This window comes from Enhydra lutris, unplaced genomic scaffold (genome assembly GCF_002288905.1).
Source record: "Enhydra lutris kenyoni isolate GAN:26980312 unplaced genomic scaffold, ASM228890v2 scaffoldscaffold12, whole genome shotgun sequence".
In the NCBI taxonomy this organism is placed as follows: Eukaryota; Metazoa; Chordata; class Mammalia; order Carnivora; family Mustelidae; genus Enhydra; species Enhydra lutris.
The window spans coordinates 67734011-67755920 of record NW_019154096.1 but is presented as its reverse complement, the minus strand read 5'-3'; the positions used below and the strand labels follow the sequence as shown (position 1 = coordinate 67755920).

Sequence of the window (21910 nt, the reverse complement as noted above, 5' to 3'; positions counted from 1 at the left end):
GCGGCCCCCCTGGATCCGTGGATTAAGAGATTAAAGGAGACCACTGGGCAAGGCCTCCTCTTTCCCCTTCATATTCCTGGTATGATAATTGCTTAAACTGATTTGCACTTTCACAAAAGCTCGCAGGACGCTTTGTAGCTTGAACAGAACAGACGAGGTTTCTCTATCAATGGAAATAAAACTGATTAATGCAGCCTATCAGGATAAGAAGCAAATGAAGCATGCAAAAACAACCTCGTACCCCCAGAAGGGGGAAGGAGGAGGGGAAAAAAGCTAAGTTTCCTCCAAGACTGGTTACAACTTTTTCTTTAACGTTAAAATTAAGAGTTGAGGGTTTCTCGGAATGCTTGCCTTTTAAGGCTGCTGAGGGCCTTGTGCTTGCCCTCAGACTGGGTCCGGACAGGAAGGAAGGAAGCAAGCAAACAAGCAATATCCGGAGGGGGAGAGGAAGGGAAGGGAAGGGAGGGGAGAGGAAGGGAAGGGAAGGGAGGGGAGAGGAAGGGATGGGAGGAAGGAAGAAGGAAGGAAGGAAGGGAGGGAGGGGAGGGAAGGGAAGGGAGGAAGGAAGAAGGAAGGAAGGAAGGGAGGGAGGGGAGAGGAAGGGAAGGGAGGAAGGAAGAAGGATGGAAGGAAGGGAGGGAGGGAAGGAGGGGAGGGAAGGGAAGGAGGGAGGAAAGGAAGGATGGGAAGGAAAGAAAAAACTGGTGGCAGGGGAGGAGCCTGTACTTCGGGGTTTGAAGTCAGAAGCACAGTTTAAAAGTCTTAGGATTCGGATTCCGCTAAGTGTTTCCTCCAATCCTAGGGGAATATTCTTCAATGCTTAACTATGTGTCCAGATTAAAACAACAACAACAACAACAACAACTAGAAATTAAGAGAAGTAAGCATTTTTTAACCTGAAATTCAAACTAAACTCCCTCAGGGAGCCTTGCAATGGGCAAAGGTCTGGTTGGAAAACTTTCCTCCCATCCCTTTTCTGCAGGACTTAAGTTTTCCTAATCCTCTCCCTTTTCCACGCTTATCTCTCTTTAAAATGCCCAAGGATCCATCAGTCTGGCCCTTTTGTGGGTGAGGAGCCTGGGTCTCTTGAGCCTCCTTGGAGAAGGACCACACTCAAATTATAGATACTTAAAAAAAAAAAAACAACTCACTTCAATTTCTCAAAACGACTACTCTGAGGGCATACTGATAAATCTTTATTGACAAAATATTGACATTGACATACTTCTTGGAAGTATATAGTGTGTTAGAATTCTAACAAATTAACACAAAACACAAAAATATTTACATTCTGGTATAGAAGACATTAAGGAAGCATTTGTCACTCTCTTTAGTAAGTCTATGATCTTGGAATAGAAACTCAGTGCTTGAAAACTTGCCGCCATGTCCTTGGCCACACTTAACATCCTCCCCGCTAACTACAGTCCTTTAGTTTTTGCAACAGATAGATTTAAAGTTTGGGAATGGCCTTTACAGCGAATGGTTGAATCTGGCCAACCTCTCCAACCACCAAAAGGAGTTTACTTCGGGGTTTTAAGCCTTCGGGATGTTAGGAAAGGGAATGTTCAAGAAATAGAATTAATTTAGGGTTTTTTTGTTTTTTGTTTTTTGTTTTTCCCAGCACAAGTCCTGACTCCTCTTGTGGGCACCCTCCCCCACCACCCCCAGCCCCCCATCCTGCTCCCCATTTCTCCGTAAGAGGACCACTATTGCGGAGCCTACTTCATTTACCTTTCACAATCACTTTGACATCAGAAGGTATCAAGAAGTGTTTACATACTGCACATTTCTCGAAAAAAAAATAAAAATAAAAAGCACACAGAACCTGTCTTTCAAAGGAAAAGAAAATTACAGTTCATTTTCTGTCTTTAGACACCATTCGCCCAACAACTGCAACATGCAATTCAAGTTTTTGAACAGGTGTGGGTTGGGGCTAGATACGGAATTTCGATTGCTAGTATTACTAATTATTTTTTAAAGATTGGTGGGGGGGAGACTCTGCGAAGTGCAAAAGAAAAAGTCCTGTGCCTGGTTGGGGTTTTCTTTTACCATCATTATTATTACCATTATTATTTTTTTTTTTTTAAATCAGGACTGCGATAAATGGAATACCTGCCAATCATCTTGTCTCGCTGGGCTGGCGTTTGACTGACAGCTTCCCTTGTTCAGAGCGCCTTCCACGGTGACACATTTGGATCTCTCTCCCTCTCACTCTCTCTCTCTCTCTCTCACTCTTTTTCTCTCTCTCGCTCTCTCTCTCTCAGCTGCCTCTTTAGACAAGGGGTGCCTGTTGATCAAGAAGCCTGCGTCCTCTGCCATCTCCGTGCAGCCTGGGATCAGGACCCCGCGCCCTTGCTGCCCAAAGTCCGCGAAGCTCCGTCACTCTCTCTGACTCCCTCTTCCTCTTCTCGGTGACTGTGTGTGCGTGTGTGTGCGGTTTGTTTTTGTTTTGTAGCTTGTTTTTGTTTTTCTTCTACCCCTCCTCTCCCTGTCTGTTTTGCTCCGTGGTGTCCGTTTCTGTGGGGTTCGGTTTGTGTTTTTAATCGTCTGAGGTCACGTCTATTTCCTCGGGACTCGCCTGCTTGGTGGCAATTCTCCACCGGTTAATATGGTGCGTCCCTTTTTTCTTTTGTTGCGAATCTGAGCCTTCTTCCTCCAGCTTCTGTCTTTTGAACTTCGTCCTTCGGTTCTGAAACCATACTTTTACCTGTGGACAAGAGGCGGATGGGGCATGTTAGTCCCTCCACAGCGCCCTCCTATTGCTTCCTCCTCCAGGCGGTGCCTTCAAGAGAGCCCAGTCCCCCAGCGGCACACCAAAAGGGCTGGGCTCCCCCAGGCCTCCCTTCTGGGGGCCAAGCTCCTAGTGCTGTCAGCTAGGAAGCCTGGCTCCCTACCCTTCTGGGCCCTGGTGGGATGTTTCCCCCAGACCAGGTGGCCCAGAGGGCACAGTGCCCCTGCCCCGCCTGGCCCTGGAAGGGACACCCACCTCCTGCTGAGAGCAAAAGCCTTGCAAACCCTGGAAAACCCCTACAACAATCATAAGTAAAGTAAAGTAAAAAGAGACAAGTCCCTGACTCCCTTTACCTCGCCAGTGGAGGGAAGACCTTACTGCCTTCGGCTGCGGCAGCTTTCTGGTGCAAGGCCCAATGTGCTTTCTATTTTGTCTGTTTCCGCAGCCTTGCCTAAATATAGCGCCGCCTCTGCCAGGCCTCGGCCCTGGGTAGGCAGTCAGGATCTGCCTGAGCTTCCTCTTCCTCGCCCAGGACTCTTGCAGGTGAGCAAGAGTTGGGGGGCGGGGGAGTACTGGAGGAAGCCTGCGGGATGGTAGGACGCCGAGGCCTGGGGACCAGCCCAACTGTACCTTTCCAGCTGGGAAATGAAGCTCAAAAGTGAAAGCTTCTGAAAGAACCGTGGGATAAAGAGGAAGTGAGAGAGAAACTAGGAAAGAGGAAATAAGAGTGGAGCTCCCTCCCTTCCCTCCTTCGGACCAGCCCCAGGACCCACCAGGCCCAAGCTCACACGCTGGTCACATCATTTCCCATCAGAGCTGGACTGGAGGCCTCATCTCCCCAGAGCAGCTGCTAGAGGTCCAGGGAGCAATGATGTGGGGCTGGGCTGCCATCCCCATCATCCCCTGGGGGTGCTGGGCAGTGGGTCCCCATTCAGCCACCATAGGAGACACCAACACTGTCCCAGCTTCTCAGCAGTGCAGTACAGTGAGGGAAATGCGGGTGACAGCACCTCCCCTGTCCCCAGGCCTGTCCCTTCCTGAAAGCAGCAGCCCAGGCCCCTGAAGCCCTCCCCACTCCCTCCTTTTCTAAGGCCGGCCCAGGTCCCGGCTTGCTCTCCCCAATGCCCCAGTCCCCCAAAGTGCCCCACGAAAAAGCCGAGCTGGAACAAGGCTGAGTTTAATTTGCTTTGAGTTTGCTAATTGAGGGGGAGGACGGTTCATTTCTCCCCGGCGCTCGCCCAAGGCGCGCGTCGGTGCGCTCGGGGCTTGACACGCACACAAAGACTCCAGGCAGCGTGGGCAGCGAGGCGGACAAAGACCACCGCGGCCTCGGCTATCCAGGAGAAATCAGCCGGGCCGCGCCTTGTGTCGGGCCCCGCACCAACCTGCGAAGCCCTCCTCAGTTTTGTCCGGGGGGACGTTTTAAAACAAAAGCCTCGACCTCTTTGCGCCTCCCAGAAAAAGTGTTACAACTTAATCTGCCCCAAAACGTTACTGTTCGCCGGGAACTTTGACCCCGCCCTGTGGCTCTGCGTACAGTAGCGCCTACTGTAGCCCTAAGCCTCCTCCCCGACCCCAGCAAGCCGGAGCCAGACCCGCCTCCAGAGCCCTGCTGCGCCGCAGGGGTCTGTCCTCCGAGGCAGCCCTTCCCTGCAGCCTTCCAGCTCTGCTTTGCTGATTTAGGGACGCACCTAGGATGTCTAGCCTCTCAGCCTTCTGATTCTCTGATCCCCTCAAGGGAAGTAACTAGAGCCGTCAGTGTGAACCTTGGGTCTGCCGTGGCACAGAACTCCAGTTTAACCACTCCCAGACATCTCCAGACTCGAGCCTCGAGCATCCAACACCTTGCCCCTCACCCTTCTGTGCTCTCCTTCTCCACGCACCCAGCCCTGAGTCCCCAGACTCTAACCGAAAGACTCACCAAAAGCGCACAGGTGTCTTAACCAGGAACTCTAGGTCATGCCCAGCCGGACAGGAGGGAGCTACTCAGCAGGTCTCCCCAGAGCCTAGGGTGGGTGGGCTCCTACAATCCCTTGCTGGAACCCAAGGAAGCCAAGCACCTCTTAACTGATTCATTCTGAACCCAAGCGTGGAACCGGCTCCCGGGCTCTTTGCCAAAGGCCCTCTCGGAGCTCCGCACTTGCGTGCCGCCTGCACGGGGCCAGAGATGTGGGATGGGATCGCGGGGCGCAAGCGGTCCTCACCTGAGTTTCCGTGAGGCTGAGGCTGTGCGCCAGCTGCTTCCTCTCAGCGCCCACCACGTAGTGGTTCTTCTCAAAGGCGTGTTCCAGCCTCAGAAGCTGGGACGGGGAAAAGGCGGTTCGGATCCGCTTCGGCTTTCGGGCCAGCGCGTTGTGCAAAAGGAAGCTCTCCGGGCTTGTGTCGTTCCCTGCCAGGGACATAGCAGAAGTCCCGTTAGAGGAGACCGCTCTGGCCGGCCGGGGCCTCTCGCTTCTCCCGAGCCGGGCTGCCGGGGCTCATCGCTCATGGCCTTCGCGCTGCCTGTGCGGCTGGGCCGGTGGGAACCCGGGGCCCTCCGGAGGTGGGCGAAGAGGACGCCGGCCCGGCCCAGCTGTCTGCCGCGGAACTCGGAGCCTGTACCTGTGCAGCACCCACCCAGGCGCTGCCCGGGCGGGACAAGTCCCCAAGCTTCTGACCTCGGCGGGCTTCGCTCCGTCCTGGAGCCACCCCCTCGCCCGGGCGCCCGGGGCAGAGGGGCAGCAGAGCCAGGCCCCGGGATTGGCGCCCAAGATCCAGAGAAACTTTCTCTTTTTTCTGACCTCAGGGAACATTAACCCCCGGGCTGGAGAGGCGGCGGGCCGCTACGCAGAGTTTTCTCGGGAACTTCATTTTGTATTGTCTCTTCCCCTCCGGGAAAGTACAGAGGCTGGGCGTGTGGTTGCGGCCCAGCCGGGGCTGAAATTTCGCCGGCGGGTGCGCAGGGTTTTCGCAGCCATTGCCTCCCGAGGACCCGGCTTCCGCACTGCCCCGCTCCAGAGAACTACAAGACGGGAGCGAAGGGATCGAAACCCAGGGGTTGCCGAGTTGCGGGCGCCCTATGGGGCTGTCCGCGGTCCCAGAAGATCCCGGCTACTTCGGGCCTGGTGGGGGCACCAAGGGTGTAGCCGGCAGAGAATGAGGAAAGGAGCCATAAACTTTGTGAGCAAAGCCAGAATAGTTTCGGGTTCACTCAGGAGGGTGGGAAATCGATTCACTAAAAACCCAAACAAAGAAAGACAAACCGAGTGTTTAGGAGAGAGTGGAGGCAAATCCGGTCCCGGAATTAGGATGAAAGGCTGTTTTTGTATTGTTTTGTTTGTAATTGGGGAGGGTGGTGGTATCTACCGGATTTTAGGTTCTGATAGGAACGCAAAGGGTTAATGAATGGACAAGCCGCTGAGTATTGATCGGCTGTCGCGGGAGATAGGTCTTTTCCCCCAAGCTCCGACCACTAAACTAATTATTCGTCCCCTTTTCTGGAGTTTTAACTTTCTTCCTACCCCCACTCAGAGAAAAAAAAGCAAACACATTTTTTTTTTAAATGGCAAGGGAAAACACTTAGATCTTTTCGTCCAGCCCGTCTCCCGATAGGGTTCATTTCTTTTAAAAGAAAAACAAAAACAAATCAAAAACAAAACAAAAACCAGACAGAACCTGCCTTCCCGCCGCGGACACTCTGCCCCCATTCGAGCAGGTCTCAGCGAGCGTGCCGAGCCTCGGAGGTTACTACCCGCGAGGGTTCCAGGCCCCTCCCCAGGCCTCCAAAAAAAGGGAAAACAAACCCCTAGGCTACGCTCTGGGGACGCGAGGGTCTCCTCGCCGCCCGAAGAGGGTCGTAAACTGAGAAGTCGCGGGGCTAGGCTTGAAGGGACGAAGAGTGGGTGGCGAACAGCGTCTTATGCAAAGGCGAACCTGGTGGCCTGGCCGTGGCCGTGGCCCCTCGGAGCTAGGGCAACCAGGGCACCGCGGAGGAGACGGAGAGCCTGGGTACCCCGCGGGCTCCGGGACTCCTTGGCGGCCGGCGCTCAGAGAAGGCTGTCCCAGCCTGTCTCCACCCAGGAGCGTTCGGGGACAACTTCTCCCTTTGCGCCCCTCTTTAAGGGGTCCAGCGGCCCCAAGCCAGCCCCCAAAGCGGCCGCAGCTTCAAAGACTGGGGACCAGCACCATGCCCGGCCCCTCGCCGCCCAGTTTCCGAACGGGGCTCGCGGGCCCGCGAGCCGGAGGAACCTCCTCGCAGGCCTTGCCAACGCCCACCCGGCGCGCAGGCCGAGGGCAGTGCGGGACGCGGTGCGCTGCAGCCCCGCGACGTGGCACGTACCTTGGAAGCGGTGGCCCAGATATCGGTAGCGGTGGATGAGCCAGGGGTAGAAGGTGGATGGGTCCCGCTGCTGCGAGGCGAAGAGGGGGTGTGGCGAGTGCGAGGAGGGCAGGGGGTGGGCGGCCAGGGCGTGCGGCGGCGGCACCGGGTGCACTGGCACCGCGGGGTTGGGCGGGTGCGAGACCGCCTCGGCGAACACCAAGTCCGGGTTGGAGTAGACGCCCCTGCCGGCAGCGGCGGCAGCGGCGGCCGAGTGGAAGCCGTTGAGGAACGGGTTTATGGGGCTGGAGTTGGCGTAGCTGAGCGCCGCGGGACGGATGGGGTCCTCAGAGCGCGAGGCGGGCAGGGGACTGTCCTTGGCCACCAGCGACTCGATGGTGAAGCAGCGCTTGGGCGCCGGCTGGAACATGCTGCGCCGAGGAGCGGGCACCCGAGGCTCCCGGCTCCCGGCGACCGCGGCACGCTGCCTCCGCCGCCCGCAGCCCGCGGCGAGGACGGACGAGAATTGGGGACTTGTTTGTTTGGGGTGGGGGTGGGGGGAGGAAAGGAAGAAAGAAAGGAAAGGAAAAGGAAAGGAGGGGGGAGGGGGGAGGGAGAGACAACGCCGAGGATCCCGAGAATCTTGCGCCAAACGCGCCCAACCTGGAGAGAGGGGGAAAAATCCTTCCAGAAGAATTTGCAGGCGTGGATTGGGGTAATTTTTTTTCTTTTTTTTTTTTCTTTTTTTTTTTTTTTTTTTTTTTTTTTTGGCGAGATGGCGTGGGGGGATCGGAGTTAGAGGCGGGGGGGGGGAGGTTTCTCGGGGGAGGCAAAAAAAAGTTTTCTCTTCTCTGCAAAAGGCGGGCAGGGCGCCCTAAGTCCAAGGACAATCCATGGAAGTGTTCGCTTCTTCACAAGTTGTGCAAACGATTTGTTAGTTCATGAGCCTAATTAGTGCGGGGATCACATAAACAGCTTCCTCCGAAGCCTGGTAAATGGCTTGATGATTGGTCGCTATTACTCGCCCTGAGGTGGAAGGGGGGAGACTCTTTAAAGTGCGTCAGAGGGAGGCGAGCGCCTGGGAACCCGGAGGCCTGGATCCCGGCCGAGTGTGGAACGGAGTCGGCGCCGCGGCCTCGGCCGAGCCTCCTGCGCCCGCCCGGCCGCTGGCCTCGCCGCGCCTTCGCCCCGCGCTCCTAGCTCCTTCGCTCCCGCGTCGCCCGCTGCGGCTTCTCCTCCTCCTCTTTCGCCTCCTCCTCTTCCTTCGGCCTCCTTTCCTCCTCCTTCTCCTCCTCCTCCTCTTCTTCCTCCTCCTCCTCTTCCTCCTTCTTCTCCTCCTCCTCTTCTTCTTCCTCCTCCTCTTTCCCCACCTCCTCCCCCTCTGCCACCGCCTCCTCCTTCACCACCACCACTCCCTCCGGGGCACCCCGGTCCCTGCAGAGTCCCCGGCCCGCGCCGCCTCTGCTGCGGCCCCCCGCATCCCGAGCTGGAGGGACAGAAGGACAGACGGACGCGCAGATCCCTCGCGCCTAGCTCTCGGCCGCCGCTGCCCCCCGTGGCCCTGCGTCCGGGAAGCTGGGATCGCCCCCGGAGCACGGCGAGGGTAAGTAGATTCCGGGCGAGGGCTAACGGAGCCGCTAGGTTTCTTCAGTCCCCCCCCCCCACCCGGCAGAACTCCCGGCGGTTTCCCAGGTGAGGATGGAGCCTGGGCTGGAGTTTGGGGGTGGGGGTGGGGGTGGGTGGTCATCCAACCACGCATAGCGTCGAGGTCCCAGGGTTGCTGCATTCGCGATTCTTGGCCCTGTTTGTTCGTTTGCAAGTTGAGGCACGAGTAAACGACCCTGCCCGGGCCACGGGCTTCCCACCAGACCCACAGGCTCCGGGCTTTTTCTCTCTGGGAGGGCGCTCACCTCCTTCCCCCAAACTGTTCCTAAGGGTAGAATCTGGGACAAGAGGTGTCCAAGGTCAGGGGAAAGGTAGACGTGGTGTTCCTATTACCTATTACCGTTACACTGTCCTTAAGACTTGCGTTAATTTTGTTATTATTATTGTTGTTTTGTTGTTGTTGTTGCTGTTGTTGTTTTATTATTATTATTTCTATTATTATTCCGCCATCTGTCGTCCCAGGGGCGGGCTGCTGTGCAGGGCTTGCAACTAGGGACTGCAGATCACGTCTCCGGTCCCAGGCCGTGTCCGCATTTTCGAGCTCGCCTTCGGTTTTGGGATGATTTTAGGGCCGAGTTCCCTCGTCCCTATTGGCTCACGCAGCGGCATAATTATGATCACGTCCCCCAGGCTGCTGGCGCAGCTCTCTGTTTATTGGTGGTTAAAGATCTATTATCTATTCATCAGCCGCTTCTTTTTTCCTTTTTTTTTCTTCTTGCCAATTGCATTCTTCTAAAGTGAAGTACCAGCAGGTATTTTGCACGTTTACAATTAATGAGGGAAAAAATCTGCCATCCTTTAAATCTATTACTTAGAGGTCCATGCCATTTCTCTTAAGGAGGAAGAAATGCCTGTGTTTGGTGACTAGGTTGCCGTGAGACCCGAGAAAAGTCGATTGGGAGGGGGGAGAAGAGTGAAGTCTGAGAGCCGGACTGCTTCCCCCACTAGCTTCATCAGTGGAAGGTCTGGTCTTTGGACATACGCCCCTGCTTGCCCAACTGCCCACCTTCTTGCCCTGGGGGTCTCCCCTGACTGTCTCTGGTTTCATCTGATGTATTTTTCTGTTCACATCAATTTCTCAACTTCTTTATTCCAGGCATAATTTGTTTGGGGGTGGGGAGGAGAAACCCTTTAGGAAAAGCCTCCAGGCAAGAAAGCTTAGAAATGTGTTTTCTGGGGGTGTCTGGGCACCTGACCCTAGCTAACAGAGATCATCTGAGCTGCACACCGCCCCCCTTAACTTTTCCAGAGTGTGCACACCTATACACATTCACACACAAGACAGGTGTGGGCCTTGGCTTTGCCGTCATGCCCTGAGAAACCTGACCCTGTCAAGCTTCAGACCTCTGACGCCAGCTCTGGGCTTGGATGGTGGCTGGGTTTTCACCCTTCCCAGGGTCTTGTGGTCTTGCTTTGCAGCCTTCCCCCCCTCTCCCCATGTTTTCTCCCAGGCCTAAGGATGCAGGGTGTTTAGTCCAGCCTCTTGTAGTGGGGTGCCTTTAGAGATGTACCTCCCAGTGGCCTGAACCGCTGACTTCCAGAAATACTGACTCCTGTTCAGAAATACCTCCCTCCATTAAGCTGTAGGGACACAAGCCCCATGGTACCCAGGCTGGCAGGGAACCTGAGGCCACCCGGTAAGGGGGTTGACTGTTGCTTGTCGGCAAGCCTGGGGAGGAGGTGGAGGTCAGACCTTCATTTCCAAAGCCAAAAAGAAGCACCCAATTTAAGTGGGCTTAGATCATGGATCCTGGAACCAGAGGGAAAGGTTCTTCTCCTTGAAAGGCTTCTCCAGGAAGGATGGAGGGTCAAAACTAGGGGTACTAGAAGCCCTGCCCTGGCTGTAGGGTGGGGAATGACTATTTATTTACCGGTATGAGTGATCTTGCCCGGGGGCATGAGAGCAGATGACCTTGAGGGCAAAGGAGATCCAGTTAGTGTCTGGGAGGTGGAGTGAAGCCCGCCATGGTGTCTAAAACGTTAAGGGAGTTCAACCTTTTTTAAAAGTCAGAGGCTGGGCGCTAAAGTGTTGTTGGTACGCCCTTAAATCCTTTCCTACCTTTGGCTGGGAGTGTCCAGAGTGCCCAAAGGGGTGAGCAGCAGTCTGGAGCCCAGATCCTCTCCTCTTCCTGACAGAGGCCGGAAAGTCTGGCCGGGGCAAAGGGCCCAGATTGCTCAGAGCCTTGTCTCCCTTCCTGCAAGATCGTCTGCAGCCCATCCGCCTCTTGCAAAGTGCCTGGAGGTTGGCTCCGGGTCCCTTGTGGCTGGCAGGTGGGCAAGGATGAGGGATCGCCAGGGTCGGTTTCCTCTGCCCCGAGTGCTGCCAGCCCCAAGTCTCGCTCAGGCCCACAAGAGAGAGAAACGGGCTTGGGCCACGCAGAAGCTCTGGAAGCCAGATAATCTATGCTAATTCATGCAGCCAGGGACCTGAGGAACTCAGAAAGGTTCGAACTGAGCCCCTACGTGTGGGAGAATTAACTAGGACAGTAACTCATTAACCAGACTGGTGGTGGGTGAGGCTCTGGGTACTGGGCACTCTGGTCTGGACTCAGACCCTGGGCCAACTCTACCCCTGCTCCTTGTGCCTCAGAGCTGCCCCTCACTTTATTTGTGGCTTAGGCCTTTGCAGAATCTGGCCCCTCTTTGTTCCCGAGCTGCCCTAGAAGGATGGGTATTTAGTTAAATAGGGGAGCAGGCAGTGAGCTGTGAGGGGGTTTCTGAAGCTCCATCTTACAGCAAAGGGCTCTCCCTCCTACACACCCCAAATCACCTCAAGTTGGGGGCTCTGTAGGTTCAGGAATCTGCACTGAGCAGGCAGCTGGCCTCGCAGACCCAAGATGAAGGTTTGAATCTGGGATCTGTCATTTACTGGCTGAGCGATCTTAGGCAAACACCACAACCTCTCCCCGCCTCATCTTGTCATTTGTAAAAATCTGGCCAATGCTGCCCATGAGGCAGTGGAGGGCAGAAGTCAGGCCTGTTTTTGAGGAGTGATAGAACTCTTCTGTTTCTTGGTTATGGCAGTAATTACACCTCTCTGAGCGTTTTTCCAAACTCACAGAACCGTACACTAAGACGGGTGAATTTCACTGTATATTCTATGGTAATGAACCTGCCCCACCCAAAAAATGCCAGTCAGATCTGAGTGACCTTGAGCAAATTGCCTGACCTCTCCGTGCCTTTCTCTTCTGTGAACTGGAGATAAGTAATAGTATCCTGGCCCTTGGGGTTGTTTAAGGAGACAAGCCAAGCAAAGTGCTTAGACTGTCATTAGCACGTAATGAACTGTGATAAAAGTTAGCTCCTGTCCCCGATGTTCTGTTGTTATTACCTGCCCACTTCCAGGGCTCATTGCTGGGCTTCAAAACTGAACAACATAGTAGTGCAAAAGTAAGCTATTGCTTGTCTCACAGTCCGCCACTAGCTTCTCCGGGCTCCCACCAAAGGCCCAGGACTTCCTGGGCAGGTGCTGAGGGGAGAGAAGCATGGATTCCTGGCTAGTGGGAGGCATCAAAGGGCAGAAATGTGGCGGGATCTCTCATAACTCTCTGCTCTGAGTTTCCTGCCTGGGGCACATTCATCACCTCCTGCAACTCCGGATAGATGCCCAGGCGCTCCCTGGGTTCACTACCTTTGCCACCACCTTCTTGAGTCTCAGTTTTCTTATCGGTGAAAAAGAAATATCAATATCTTAACGGTTGTTGAGAGCAGCAAGTGAGCTAATGTTTGGCATAGTTCCCGTTCATCAAATATTACAGTGGTCCCGGTTCCCTGGTGCACTCCGCCACATCCAGCACCCTTCCGGTGAGCGGGTACCGGTTTCGTGAGCCCGCACTGTGAGCCCTCCAGGAAGCGTGGGGAGCGTGGACGTCAGCGAAGAGGGAGCCCTTTCTGGGGCCCAACGCGAGGAAAGGAGGAAAGGTGTTCGGGGATGGGGAGGCCCCGGGGGTCGGTTAAGAATTCCTCCAGCTCACTGTGATTACTAGTCACCTGGCCTCTCCGAACGCGCAGGGAGAGGATGGGAAAACAAAACAAAAAAAAAATCTTTAAAACATGTTTTTAAAAAAATTGTCATTAGAGCAAAATCCCTTCCTGGCGTCCTCCCTGGAGGCAGCTCCCTGGGCCGGGATCCGCGTGCGCGCAGCGGCGCCTAGTGGCGAGGGCGGGAGCCGGCGGGATAGCCGCGGAGCCCCTGAGCCGGGTACGCAGGGGAGTGCTGGGGTGGCGTCCGCTATCTGGGCGAGGAGAGGAAGTCTATGGAGGCTCACTGACTACAGAGTAGAGAGGACGACTTGGAAATGCGTTCCTCCCCACCCCCGTCAGCTCTTGGAATCCCAGCCCCAGTAGGAGTCGGGCTACTTTCTCCGGAGTGCAAGGAAGGAGGAAGGGGTTCAGTTGTAAAAATGACTAGGCGGCCCTGTGATCACCTGTGCCAGGGCGATGGCCAACTACCGCGCAAATGCAACCACAGATCCATGCCTGAAGTCCCAGATCCCTCTTTCCAGCCACGGTAGTTCAAGGAATGGACCCCTGTTGCCCGGTACTGGCCCCAAGTGGGGGGGAGTCAGAGGAGCTGGGGGTCACGCCCAGCTCTCCCAGCTTTGTGCCCCCTCCTGAGTGGCGAATGTTCTAGTGGTTATTGCTGAGGTGGGGATTGGTCCCCAGAGGGATTGGGCGGCCACCGCAGACCGGGTGACAGTCCCCTTCCTCTTGGAGCCCACAGACCCAATCTGCCTCAGGGCAGGCTAGCCTCTCCCTTGAAGTGAGGCCGTGGAGTCCTCTCGGGGTTTGCTAGAAATGCGGCGGCATCCTCCAGGTAACTGTTCAAAGCGTCCACCTGCGGGCAAAGCCCTCCCAGGAGTGTCTGGACCCTAGTCTGACTCTTTGCTTTCCCAGGTGACTGCAGGAAACTGGTCCTGTCCTTCTCCGGATGTTAGCAGGAGCTAGTGAACTCCTGGGGCTTCCGAGATCTGTCCAATTTTATACCTAACATTTCAGAGCCAGGAACTGGCACTGACCCGTTTGAGCTATAGGCAGGAAGTGACCCTAGAGTTTTAACTCCTTCATCACGTTGAAAAGCATCAGTCCCTCAACACACAGGCTCTCTGGATTCACTATTGAAAGCAAAGACACAGAATCAGAGCAGGTCCCCATTTCTTTCTCCCTCAGCTGCCTTCAGGTGAGTCTAAGGCAAAGCAAAGATCAGTGAGGGACAGACTGATGGACGGACACAGGCAAGCAGGAATTAGGAACCCACTGGCCTTGCTCAGGCAAAGGCTCCACGGGGGTGGAGATAGTTCTGTCTCTCCTGCACTCGCCCCTCCCAGCCTAGGCAGTGTTGTCACACTCTCCGCCACCCACCCCTAAAACTATAGCTCCACTGGACCCCAAGGGCAGTGACTGTTGCCAGGTGCTCCAAGAGGCTGGGCAAGATGTCTAGCAAGCCACAGGACCAGCATGGAAGATGGGGGACACACCTTCTGATTCCCCTACTACCTTCTTTGGCATCTTTTCCTTAGAGACTCTGCTCTTGTCACCTGTGAGCAACCTTGTAAATTGGGGTTCAGTCCTTTTAGGAGCTCCTTGGGATTGTCAGCACTAAAGAGCCATCAAACCTGGGGATAGCTTCTGAAACACTGGTGCCCCACCAGCCCCTCTTTCAAGAACTGAATTGTTTCTTCTTTCAGTACCTTTCCTTTTTTTTTTTTCTTTTTTTTTGGGGGGGGGGGTGGAGGGAGGACCTGGGGGCCAGGCTAGGGCTTAGAAATGGATCCTGGCCACTTGAAGAAAGAAAGAAACTGGAGACTTTCTCGTAGAGGCTGCAACTCTCCTTGAAACCTGGAGAGGATGACTGGAAGGTTTAGAAGAAATTGTAGGATTTAAAAGCCCGTTTGCTCACACTCCTGATCCCAGTGAAATTCAGAATCTGATATCTAAGGAGTCATAATACCCATTTTCCAGATAAGAAAACTGAGGCTCAAAGAGATAACACAACGCACTCTCACCTACGGGCTGTGCCTGCTGTGGGCATCCCACGAGGGGCCCTGGGACGGCCCCGCCCCCCTTCCAGTATTGCCAAACGCCTACTTTCGAGCCAATGAGAAAAGAAAGGGAAGAGCCCCCGCAGGCTGACGGCGCCCAAACCGTCGCTAGCAGCGCGGTTTAGGTTTATCTAGGCGGCCCGGCGTAGTGCAACTCTGGCGCTAGCCTGGAGGCCACTTGCCCACGGTCTTTCTCCAGGCCACCTTTTCCGTCCACAGGCCTCGCCCCACACCCCTTTTCTCTTTCCCTGAGCCCCTCCTGCGGATTCAAGCCCGGGGTTTAGGACAAGTGGGCCATCCGCGGCCTAACTTCGGCTAGGGAGCTGAAGAGCCGGCGGGGCAACGCTGGGTGGCCTGGGCACTCGGAAGCCCCGGCCGAGACTCGGTGGCCCCGCACCCTGACGTTGCTCTCGTGGGCGACTCAGAGCGAGCCTGAACCCGTAGAGCAGCGCCTGCGGACCGAAAAAGTGGAGCGGGGTCCGAGCTCCCTTCCCAGGCAGCACGGCGGCCCGAAGGCCCCTCGTGCAGCTACCTGTGCGTCTCTGGCCCGGCCAGCCTGCGGGGACCTAGCTGCAGACGAAGAGTGCACAGGGACAGGGAGCTTCCGAGGAGACACGCAGACATGGTCTTTCCCCGGCCCCAGTCCTGATGAGACCTCCTCCCGGAGCCTGGACCCCGGCAGCCTTTAATTAAAGACAGCGGCCAGGCTGCCTCCAGGGCAACCAGAGGGGTTGAGGGGAGCCCCACCAGTGGGGGCCCCGCAGCTGCACCCCTGCCCATCACACTCACAGTCCGGGGCTCCTAGCGTCCGGGGGTTGGACGCGCCAGGCCCCGCTCCCCTATTTGAGTCCCTTCCGCTCCTGGGCGCGAGGACACGCCGACGGAGAGGCCGAGCGGGGCCCGAGGGCTCCGCGCCGGGTCCTCCCGTCTCCCCCACTCGGAGAGGCCTGACCGCAGCCGCCCTCCGCTTAGCCCGCCGCCCGCGGCTCACCCGGAGCAGCGCCACAAAGGGTGGCATCGCGGCGGCGCGGGCGGGGACCTCATTGGTTCAATATTAGCTTTTCATTCCAGTCTATTGTGCCCATCTGAGATAATATTGACTCTGAGGTGAGAGCCCACAGACGACAGAGCTTGTCTGACACTCCGCGGCAGGGCGCTCGGGAGGCAAGAGAACCAGAAATGGAAAGTTAAAGGGACTGCAAACAGAAGCGGCGGGCGCGGCGGCGTGCCCCCGGGCCGCGGACGGCCCCGCCGCAGTGCGCTCTCCGCAGCGTGCGCCCGGGCCTGCGGCGGGGGAAGCGGGCTTCGGGGCAGGGTCTCCGTCCGTGTCCCGAGCCAGCCCTGAGCAGAGGGCCCCGCGCGTTCCCATCGGAAACAGTCCTCGCTTAACACACACTCCCTTCTTCCAGAAGACTGGTTTTGAGGTCCCGCTTCTAGGTAACTGGAGCAAAACTGACTCCCCTACACCCTGTTTTAGCTTGCCAGGAAGCCAACGGAGGCCTTTGGGATATTTTCCCCTTTTAAAAAGATGAAACTCTTCAGGGTAACTTCTCTGTCAAAGCGTTTCTCCTATTTCTCCAGCACGAGAAGAGTAAACGCCGCAATTATCATGAAACTGCATGACTTGGAAGCGCGCGGTTAATATCGAATTTCGAGCTGTGCATTTTGCTTTGCTTTGAGTCGTCTCCTCGCAGCCCATATACGGGTTTCTTAACTGCTTTTCTAACCGCAGCTTTAAAGGGCCTCTGAAACGTCAGGTCTTGCATATAAAGATTCGTTTCAATTTCCAAATTGCCTCTAAACGCCCACACTGGAAAATGGCACTTTAAGTTGTCTTATATGTCTGAGACAGAACACTTAGGTTTACACTAGGGGGGACCAAACGTCAAATGTTCAGGGCTTGCAGTGAACGTGGGGAAGGATGCCCTAGGGTCTCATTGAGGAAATTTGTGTCTCCCCCACCCCCTCATTGGAGACTGACCTCTGTAAGAGATAGTCGGTTAACTTCATTACTCCAACGAGGAGCTAGCTAGTCTTTTGGAATATTTATGTCCGTCCCAAGACTCGTGGGCCGGTGGGGAGCTGGGGTGGGGCAAGGACTGGGGTGGTGCCACCAGCACCTGGGGACCATTGTGTGCCTGCCTCCTTCTCAGGCTCCCTGGGGCTGCCTGCTACCCGGCCTCTTGGGTATTTCAGAGGAGCACATGCTGTTTAATATAATGACCTATAAAGTATCATATTATGTATGGTCTGCTGGTATTATTTATATAATTTGTTGTATACTATATATAATTAGGTATTATATATTATTTAACATATAACATGTAGTATATAGTTTCATCATATTATATGCTGTTTGACATATTTAACATCTAGTTCCTATATTACATTATTATATTACTTATTAACACATAACACGTTTAATTAATTATGCACTACATATTGTATGCTGCATACACTTCTGGATGTATGTGTACATATGCATATATTTGTCACGTACGTGTTGTGTGTGCAGAAGTATTTGGGGGAGCCTTTAATCTCCCTTAAAGTATATATTTGATTGCCTAACACAACATGATAAAGTCCTAATCGAAACCACGTTGGCACCAGCTCTGTCTTTATGACAAATAACCCGGGTGTCCAATGTTGGCCCCAGGGAAAGGCGGGGCGGGGGTAACTCTGACGGGAGGGACAGCAGGTCCCTCTCTGGAAAGTGCTTTTCCAAATGGCCCTTCCCTAGAACAGAGGAGCCCACGTTCCGGACCTGGCGGCCGCCTCCTTTTTCTTTCGCGTTGCGGTGGTTGTGTTGGTTTTGAGAGAGGATGTTTAGAGGCTCCGACGGTCCCTAAACTGATGTCATGAATTAAAAATGAATTTGGGGAGTGCAGCATCTGTTCGGCTGTGGCGTCTGGCCGGGCAGCGGAGGCCTTTCGGAGGCGGCGGGCTCCGGCCTCGCCGTTCCATGTGGCCGCGTAGCCGCGCTCCGGGCTCCCGCCGCCGCTGGCCTCCCCTCCTCGCGCTCGGGGAAGCGGCCCGGGGCTCGCAGCGCTTGCGGATCAGGTGCTGTCGACTGCGGTCCGCTTCTACTCCGGGTCGAGGGCTGAAATGAGCAGGTAGTCGCCCGGTCCCGCAGGAAGGCCGGGGCGGTGTGGCCCGAAGAAAAGCAAATCGGGATCTCCCAGGACGCACGTGTTCGTCCCTTTCAAAACCAAGAACCGCGCGAGAGATCCAGTTGATGGCGGGTGTGGAGGAGTGGGGGGGGGGGGGGCGCGGAGGAGGGAAAAGGAAAAGACAGTCGAAGTCAGGTATGGCCGAAGACAGCGTCAGAAATGAGAAACGCCCTCGCTTTCAGCCCGGGAAACCGGACGCGCGGCCTAGGAGTCGGGAAGAGGGGCTGGAGGGAAAGGGGGATTCCGGAAGCCCTAGCGAAGGGGGGCGGTTCAGAGACTGCCTTGGTGCGGTGGGCTATTTCTTAAAAAGAACTCCTCCCCTCACTGGCTACCTGGTCCTGTGGGACAAAACAGTGAAAGTTGCAAGGAAAAAATAAACAAAACCCCAAAACCAAAAAACAACCCCTCACCAAGAGGTTTGGGTTTCCCACTTCCAGCAAAAACCCTGAGCTCTGCGAGACCAAGCTCACCTCCGATCTGGGTCCAATTGCCAGCCTTGGGGAAAGGTTTGGACATCCCAGGGGTGGGGACTGCAGGTTGGGGCCTCCCTGCTCTGACCCTGAGGGGAGTCCTAGGATGAGCTGGCCACTGGAAAGTGGGAGAAAGTCTTCTGTTGCTAAAAATAAAATCAGCCAACCTCCCCCCTCCCCAGCGGTTGCGGTCTGCAGGCCTGGCTGCATGGCCAGCGGTCTGAACACGCACCGGAGGCCAAGCCTTCCAGATGAAGAAGGGATCGCAGTATCAACCATGTGGCCGTGGATCTCCCCCAGATGGGCGTTGGCACATCTGGCCCATCTGTAGTACTGCCTCCATCCAGGTGATCCATCTTGCCTCTGCCCAGCGCAGTTGGAAAACTTGATTCTCATTGTGGAAGCATGAGAGTTCCCTATTTTTGCCCCTTGCTCTGAGCCCCTCTGATGGTTTTAAGGGGCGGCTGCTCAGGTGTGCTGGGAAGAAGATAGGGTCTGTTTCATCGCTCACTTGCTGCTGGGTATCTTGCATGAGAGACGGTTCATTTCTATCTCTGATGGCACCTGGGCAAAGTGTCTATTACCAGGTTCTAGCTCATCCCATCCTCTCAGAAATCCATGGAAGTACTCAATCTATTTCCACCTTCCAAATGTGAAAACTGAGACTCTGAAGTAAAGGGTTTCACCCCAAGGTCACTCACACATGGCTAGTAAGTGAAGGAGTCTGGCTTCCAACCCACATGTGTCTGACCACAACCACTTGTCCCCTCCCCCCCCAACTCCTGCATCCTATCAGAACGCTCCCCTTCTTCCCAGCGAGAAAGTCAGGGCCCATAGTGTAAGGAAAGAGATAACACTCAGCTCTGAGTCCCCCCAAAAGTCAATGACCGCAGAATTCAGAGCCTGGATCCCACATTCTCTAGGTCTGGAAGAGACGAGAGCCAGCATGTAGATAGAAGGTGTGGGTTACAGAGAGCCTGTTCCCACACACCCAGTGAGGTGGCCAGTGCTGTTGTTACCCCATTAGAGAGGCAGAGATGGGCTCAGCAAGGCTGAACAACTTGTTCACTGCCCAGCCAGTTCACGCAGAGCCCTGGCACTGGCCTGGGCCAGCCGGTTCCAAGCCTCCCAGCTCTGCACACCACATATGGGACCATTTAACCAACAAAGTCAGGCCTTGCACTCTGTTGTGAAATTGCTGGGATGTTTTCCCTTTAAGTGTTCCTGCAAATATTATTTGGGGATTCAAAACTTTCTCTTCATGTATGCCCCTCTTGCACTCATTCCTTCTTCACCACATGCTCTTCTGTGTCACAGGGCCTTCAGGGAAACAAAACAAGAAGTTATCCCTTTTCTGTGTTCAGTGATACTCAGAGACCAGAGTGTATAGATTTTACCTACGATTGTATATTTTGCCCTACAGCCATTTGCTTTATGCTCATCACTAAAATGCAAATGTGTCATCAAGAATTTTAAGTTTTGTGTGTTTTTCATGATTTTAATGGAATTTTTAACCCTTGCTTTAGACAATGTTTTCTATTTGCTAAGATCCAAGGGGAAGAGTTTGAGGTAGGAGGAATCCTTTACTCAAATGGCCCCATATCCAAAAGCATCATCAGGAATCCAGACAGGGACTGGCTAGAGAGGTCTCTAACTGGGGGGGATATACCAAACACCTACCATCGGGATGAGCCTTCAGACAGCCGGAGCTCCATCTCTATGCCCAACTGAACCCCACTTCTTCACTGCTCCACAAGAGCCATGGCTTTCCATTCCAAGGAAAGCTTTATTTTGTATTATAAAATTATATGTATATTTTCATACTAGACCAGAATGTGTGAAGAAGTAAGTAACAGTCACTTGAATTTCCCCTAGCCAGAGGCCACCACTGTCAAACATTTGGGAATGTTAACTTTTGACACCTTGGAAAAAAAAAGAAATTCTATTATGTCTACACATGTTCGTTATTGTTGTTCTAGTAAAGAAAGAAAGAAACCTGCTCTGTAGTTCTGTTTATATGAAATTCATAAGTAGTTATAGAAGTCAAAACAGTGGTTGCCTCCGGCAGAGTGTTGGCTACAAAGGAGGGCAAGAAAAGTAGAAAAGCTAGAAATGTCCTGTATCTTGATGGCAACACATAGGTATACAATTGAAAAAACTCATTGAACTTAAGACTTGTGGGTTTGACTATAAATTTTTATACCTTAATAAAGAAAAAGAAAGAAAAGAGAGAATCTTGGGCAAATATTATAGCCAAAGACCAAGCTGGGCAGAGGGATGAAGGGAAGAAAAAAAAAAAAAGCATAAGATGCTCAACTAAGACAAGAACACACAGACCCAGGGCTTTACAGAGAGGGATTCAGGCTTGGCTCGGTATACTGGCCTCCCCCAGCACCTCCCTGTGGCAGGTCTGCACTTAAATCCAAGAGGACTGGATCCTTAAAAGGCCAATGCAGTCATGAGAGCCTGCTGGGGCTCACCGACTACCAAACTCCCTTCTCTGATGCTGTGACTCCTCCGTGTTAGTCAGACTCTGCATTTCCTGGTAGGGGCGGGGTGTCCCTCAGAGCTAACAAAAATCTGTGCTGAGTCAGGAAGGAAGCTGGAAAGCCTTAAGTTTCAAATAGGCTAGGTTCCAAAAATTTCTTTCTTCATCGCTGTCTAGGACTCAGAATGTTGTCTCTCACAGTGACAACATTAAAAATGTTCAAGGCTTCCAGTTTCTCCTACCCCCAAGATCTATTAAATGTCTACTCATAAGATAAAGAATTATAGGCTTGGTAGGAATATAAGGGTGTTGAATTATACTGGCTGTGTGCCAAGAAAGGAAATTCCTCCCCTCCCTGCCTCCAAAATGTACCTGCTATCTGCCAGACACTGTGTTAGCATTTGGGATTCAAAAATGACAAAATCTCATGATCTCTTCCCCCAAGCAGTTCACTGTCTAGTAGAGGAAGACCTTGTAAATATGTAAGTGCCCTGAGATTCATAGGCATTGTGATAGAGGTTGTCATAACTAAAGAAAACAGAAAAATAGAAGTGAATGCTAGTTGGCAGGGGAGAATGAACACATTTTGAAGTGGGGTGAGTTGTTGGGCCAAGGAATTAGGTGAAACTCTATGGAGAGACTCTAACATCCTGGGGCACTTTGAATGGCAGTGGTCCTAGATCTGATTTTACTACAAAATGTGTATCTTCCTCCACCCCTTCCCCCATTTTTAAAAAAATATTTTATTTATTTATTTATTTATTTATTTGACAGAGAGAGAGAGAGCGCGCGCGCACACACAAGCAGGCAGAATAGCAAGTTGAGGGAGCGAGAGAAGCAGTCTCCCTCCTGAGTAGGAAACCTGACATGGGCTCAATCCCAGCACCCTAGGATCACGACCCGAGCTGAAGGCAGACACTTAATGACTGAGCCACCCAGGTGCCCCAACATATTATTTATTTACTTGAGACAGAGAGCATGAGAAAGGGGAGGAAGTTGGAGAGGGAGAAGCAGACTCCTAGCTGAGCAGGAGGTCCAAATTTGGGCA

At 53.9% G+C, this 21910-nt stretch overlaps 1 protein-coding gene across 2 annotated transcripts; it reads right to left on the bottom strand.

The window, feature by feature from the left end:
- Positions 1-1186: 1186 nt before the first annotated feature.
- LOC111145209 (empty spiracles homeobox 2) lies at positions 1187-7496 on the bottom strand. 2 transcript variants are annotated; one of them, XM_022499943.1, is made up of 3 exons: positions 7050-7496; positions 4936-5120; positions 1187-2707 (listed from the first exon to the last, which is right to left on the bottom strand). In XM_022499943.1, the coding sequence occupies exons 1-3, from the start codon at positions 7456-7458 to the stop codon at positions 2540-2542; spliced, it is 762 nt and encodes a 253-aa protein (XP_022355651.1). In that variant the 5' UTR covers positions 7459-7496; the 3' UTR covers positions 1187-2539. The 2 variants fall into 2 exon arrangements, with proteins under 2 accessions (XP_022355651.1, XP_022355652.1); XM_022499944.1 differs by lacking the exon at positions 4936-5120 and having other exon boundaries at positions 2555-2707.
- Between the last annotated feature and the right edge of the window lie 14414 nt (positions 7497-21910).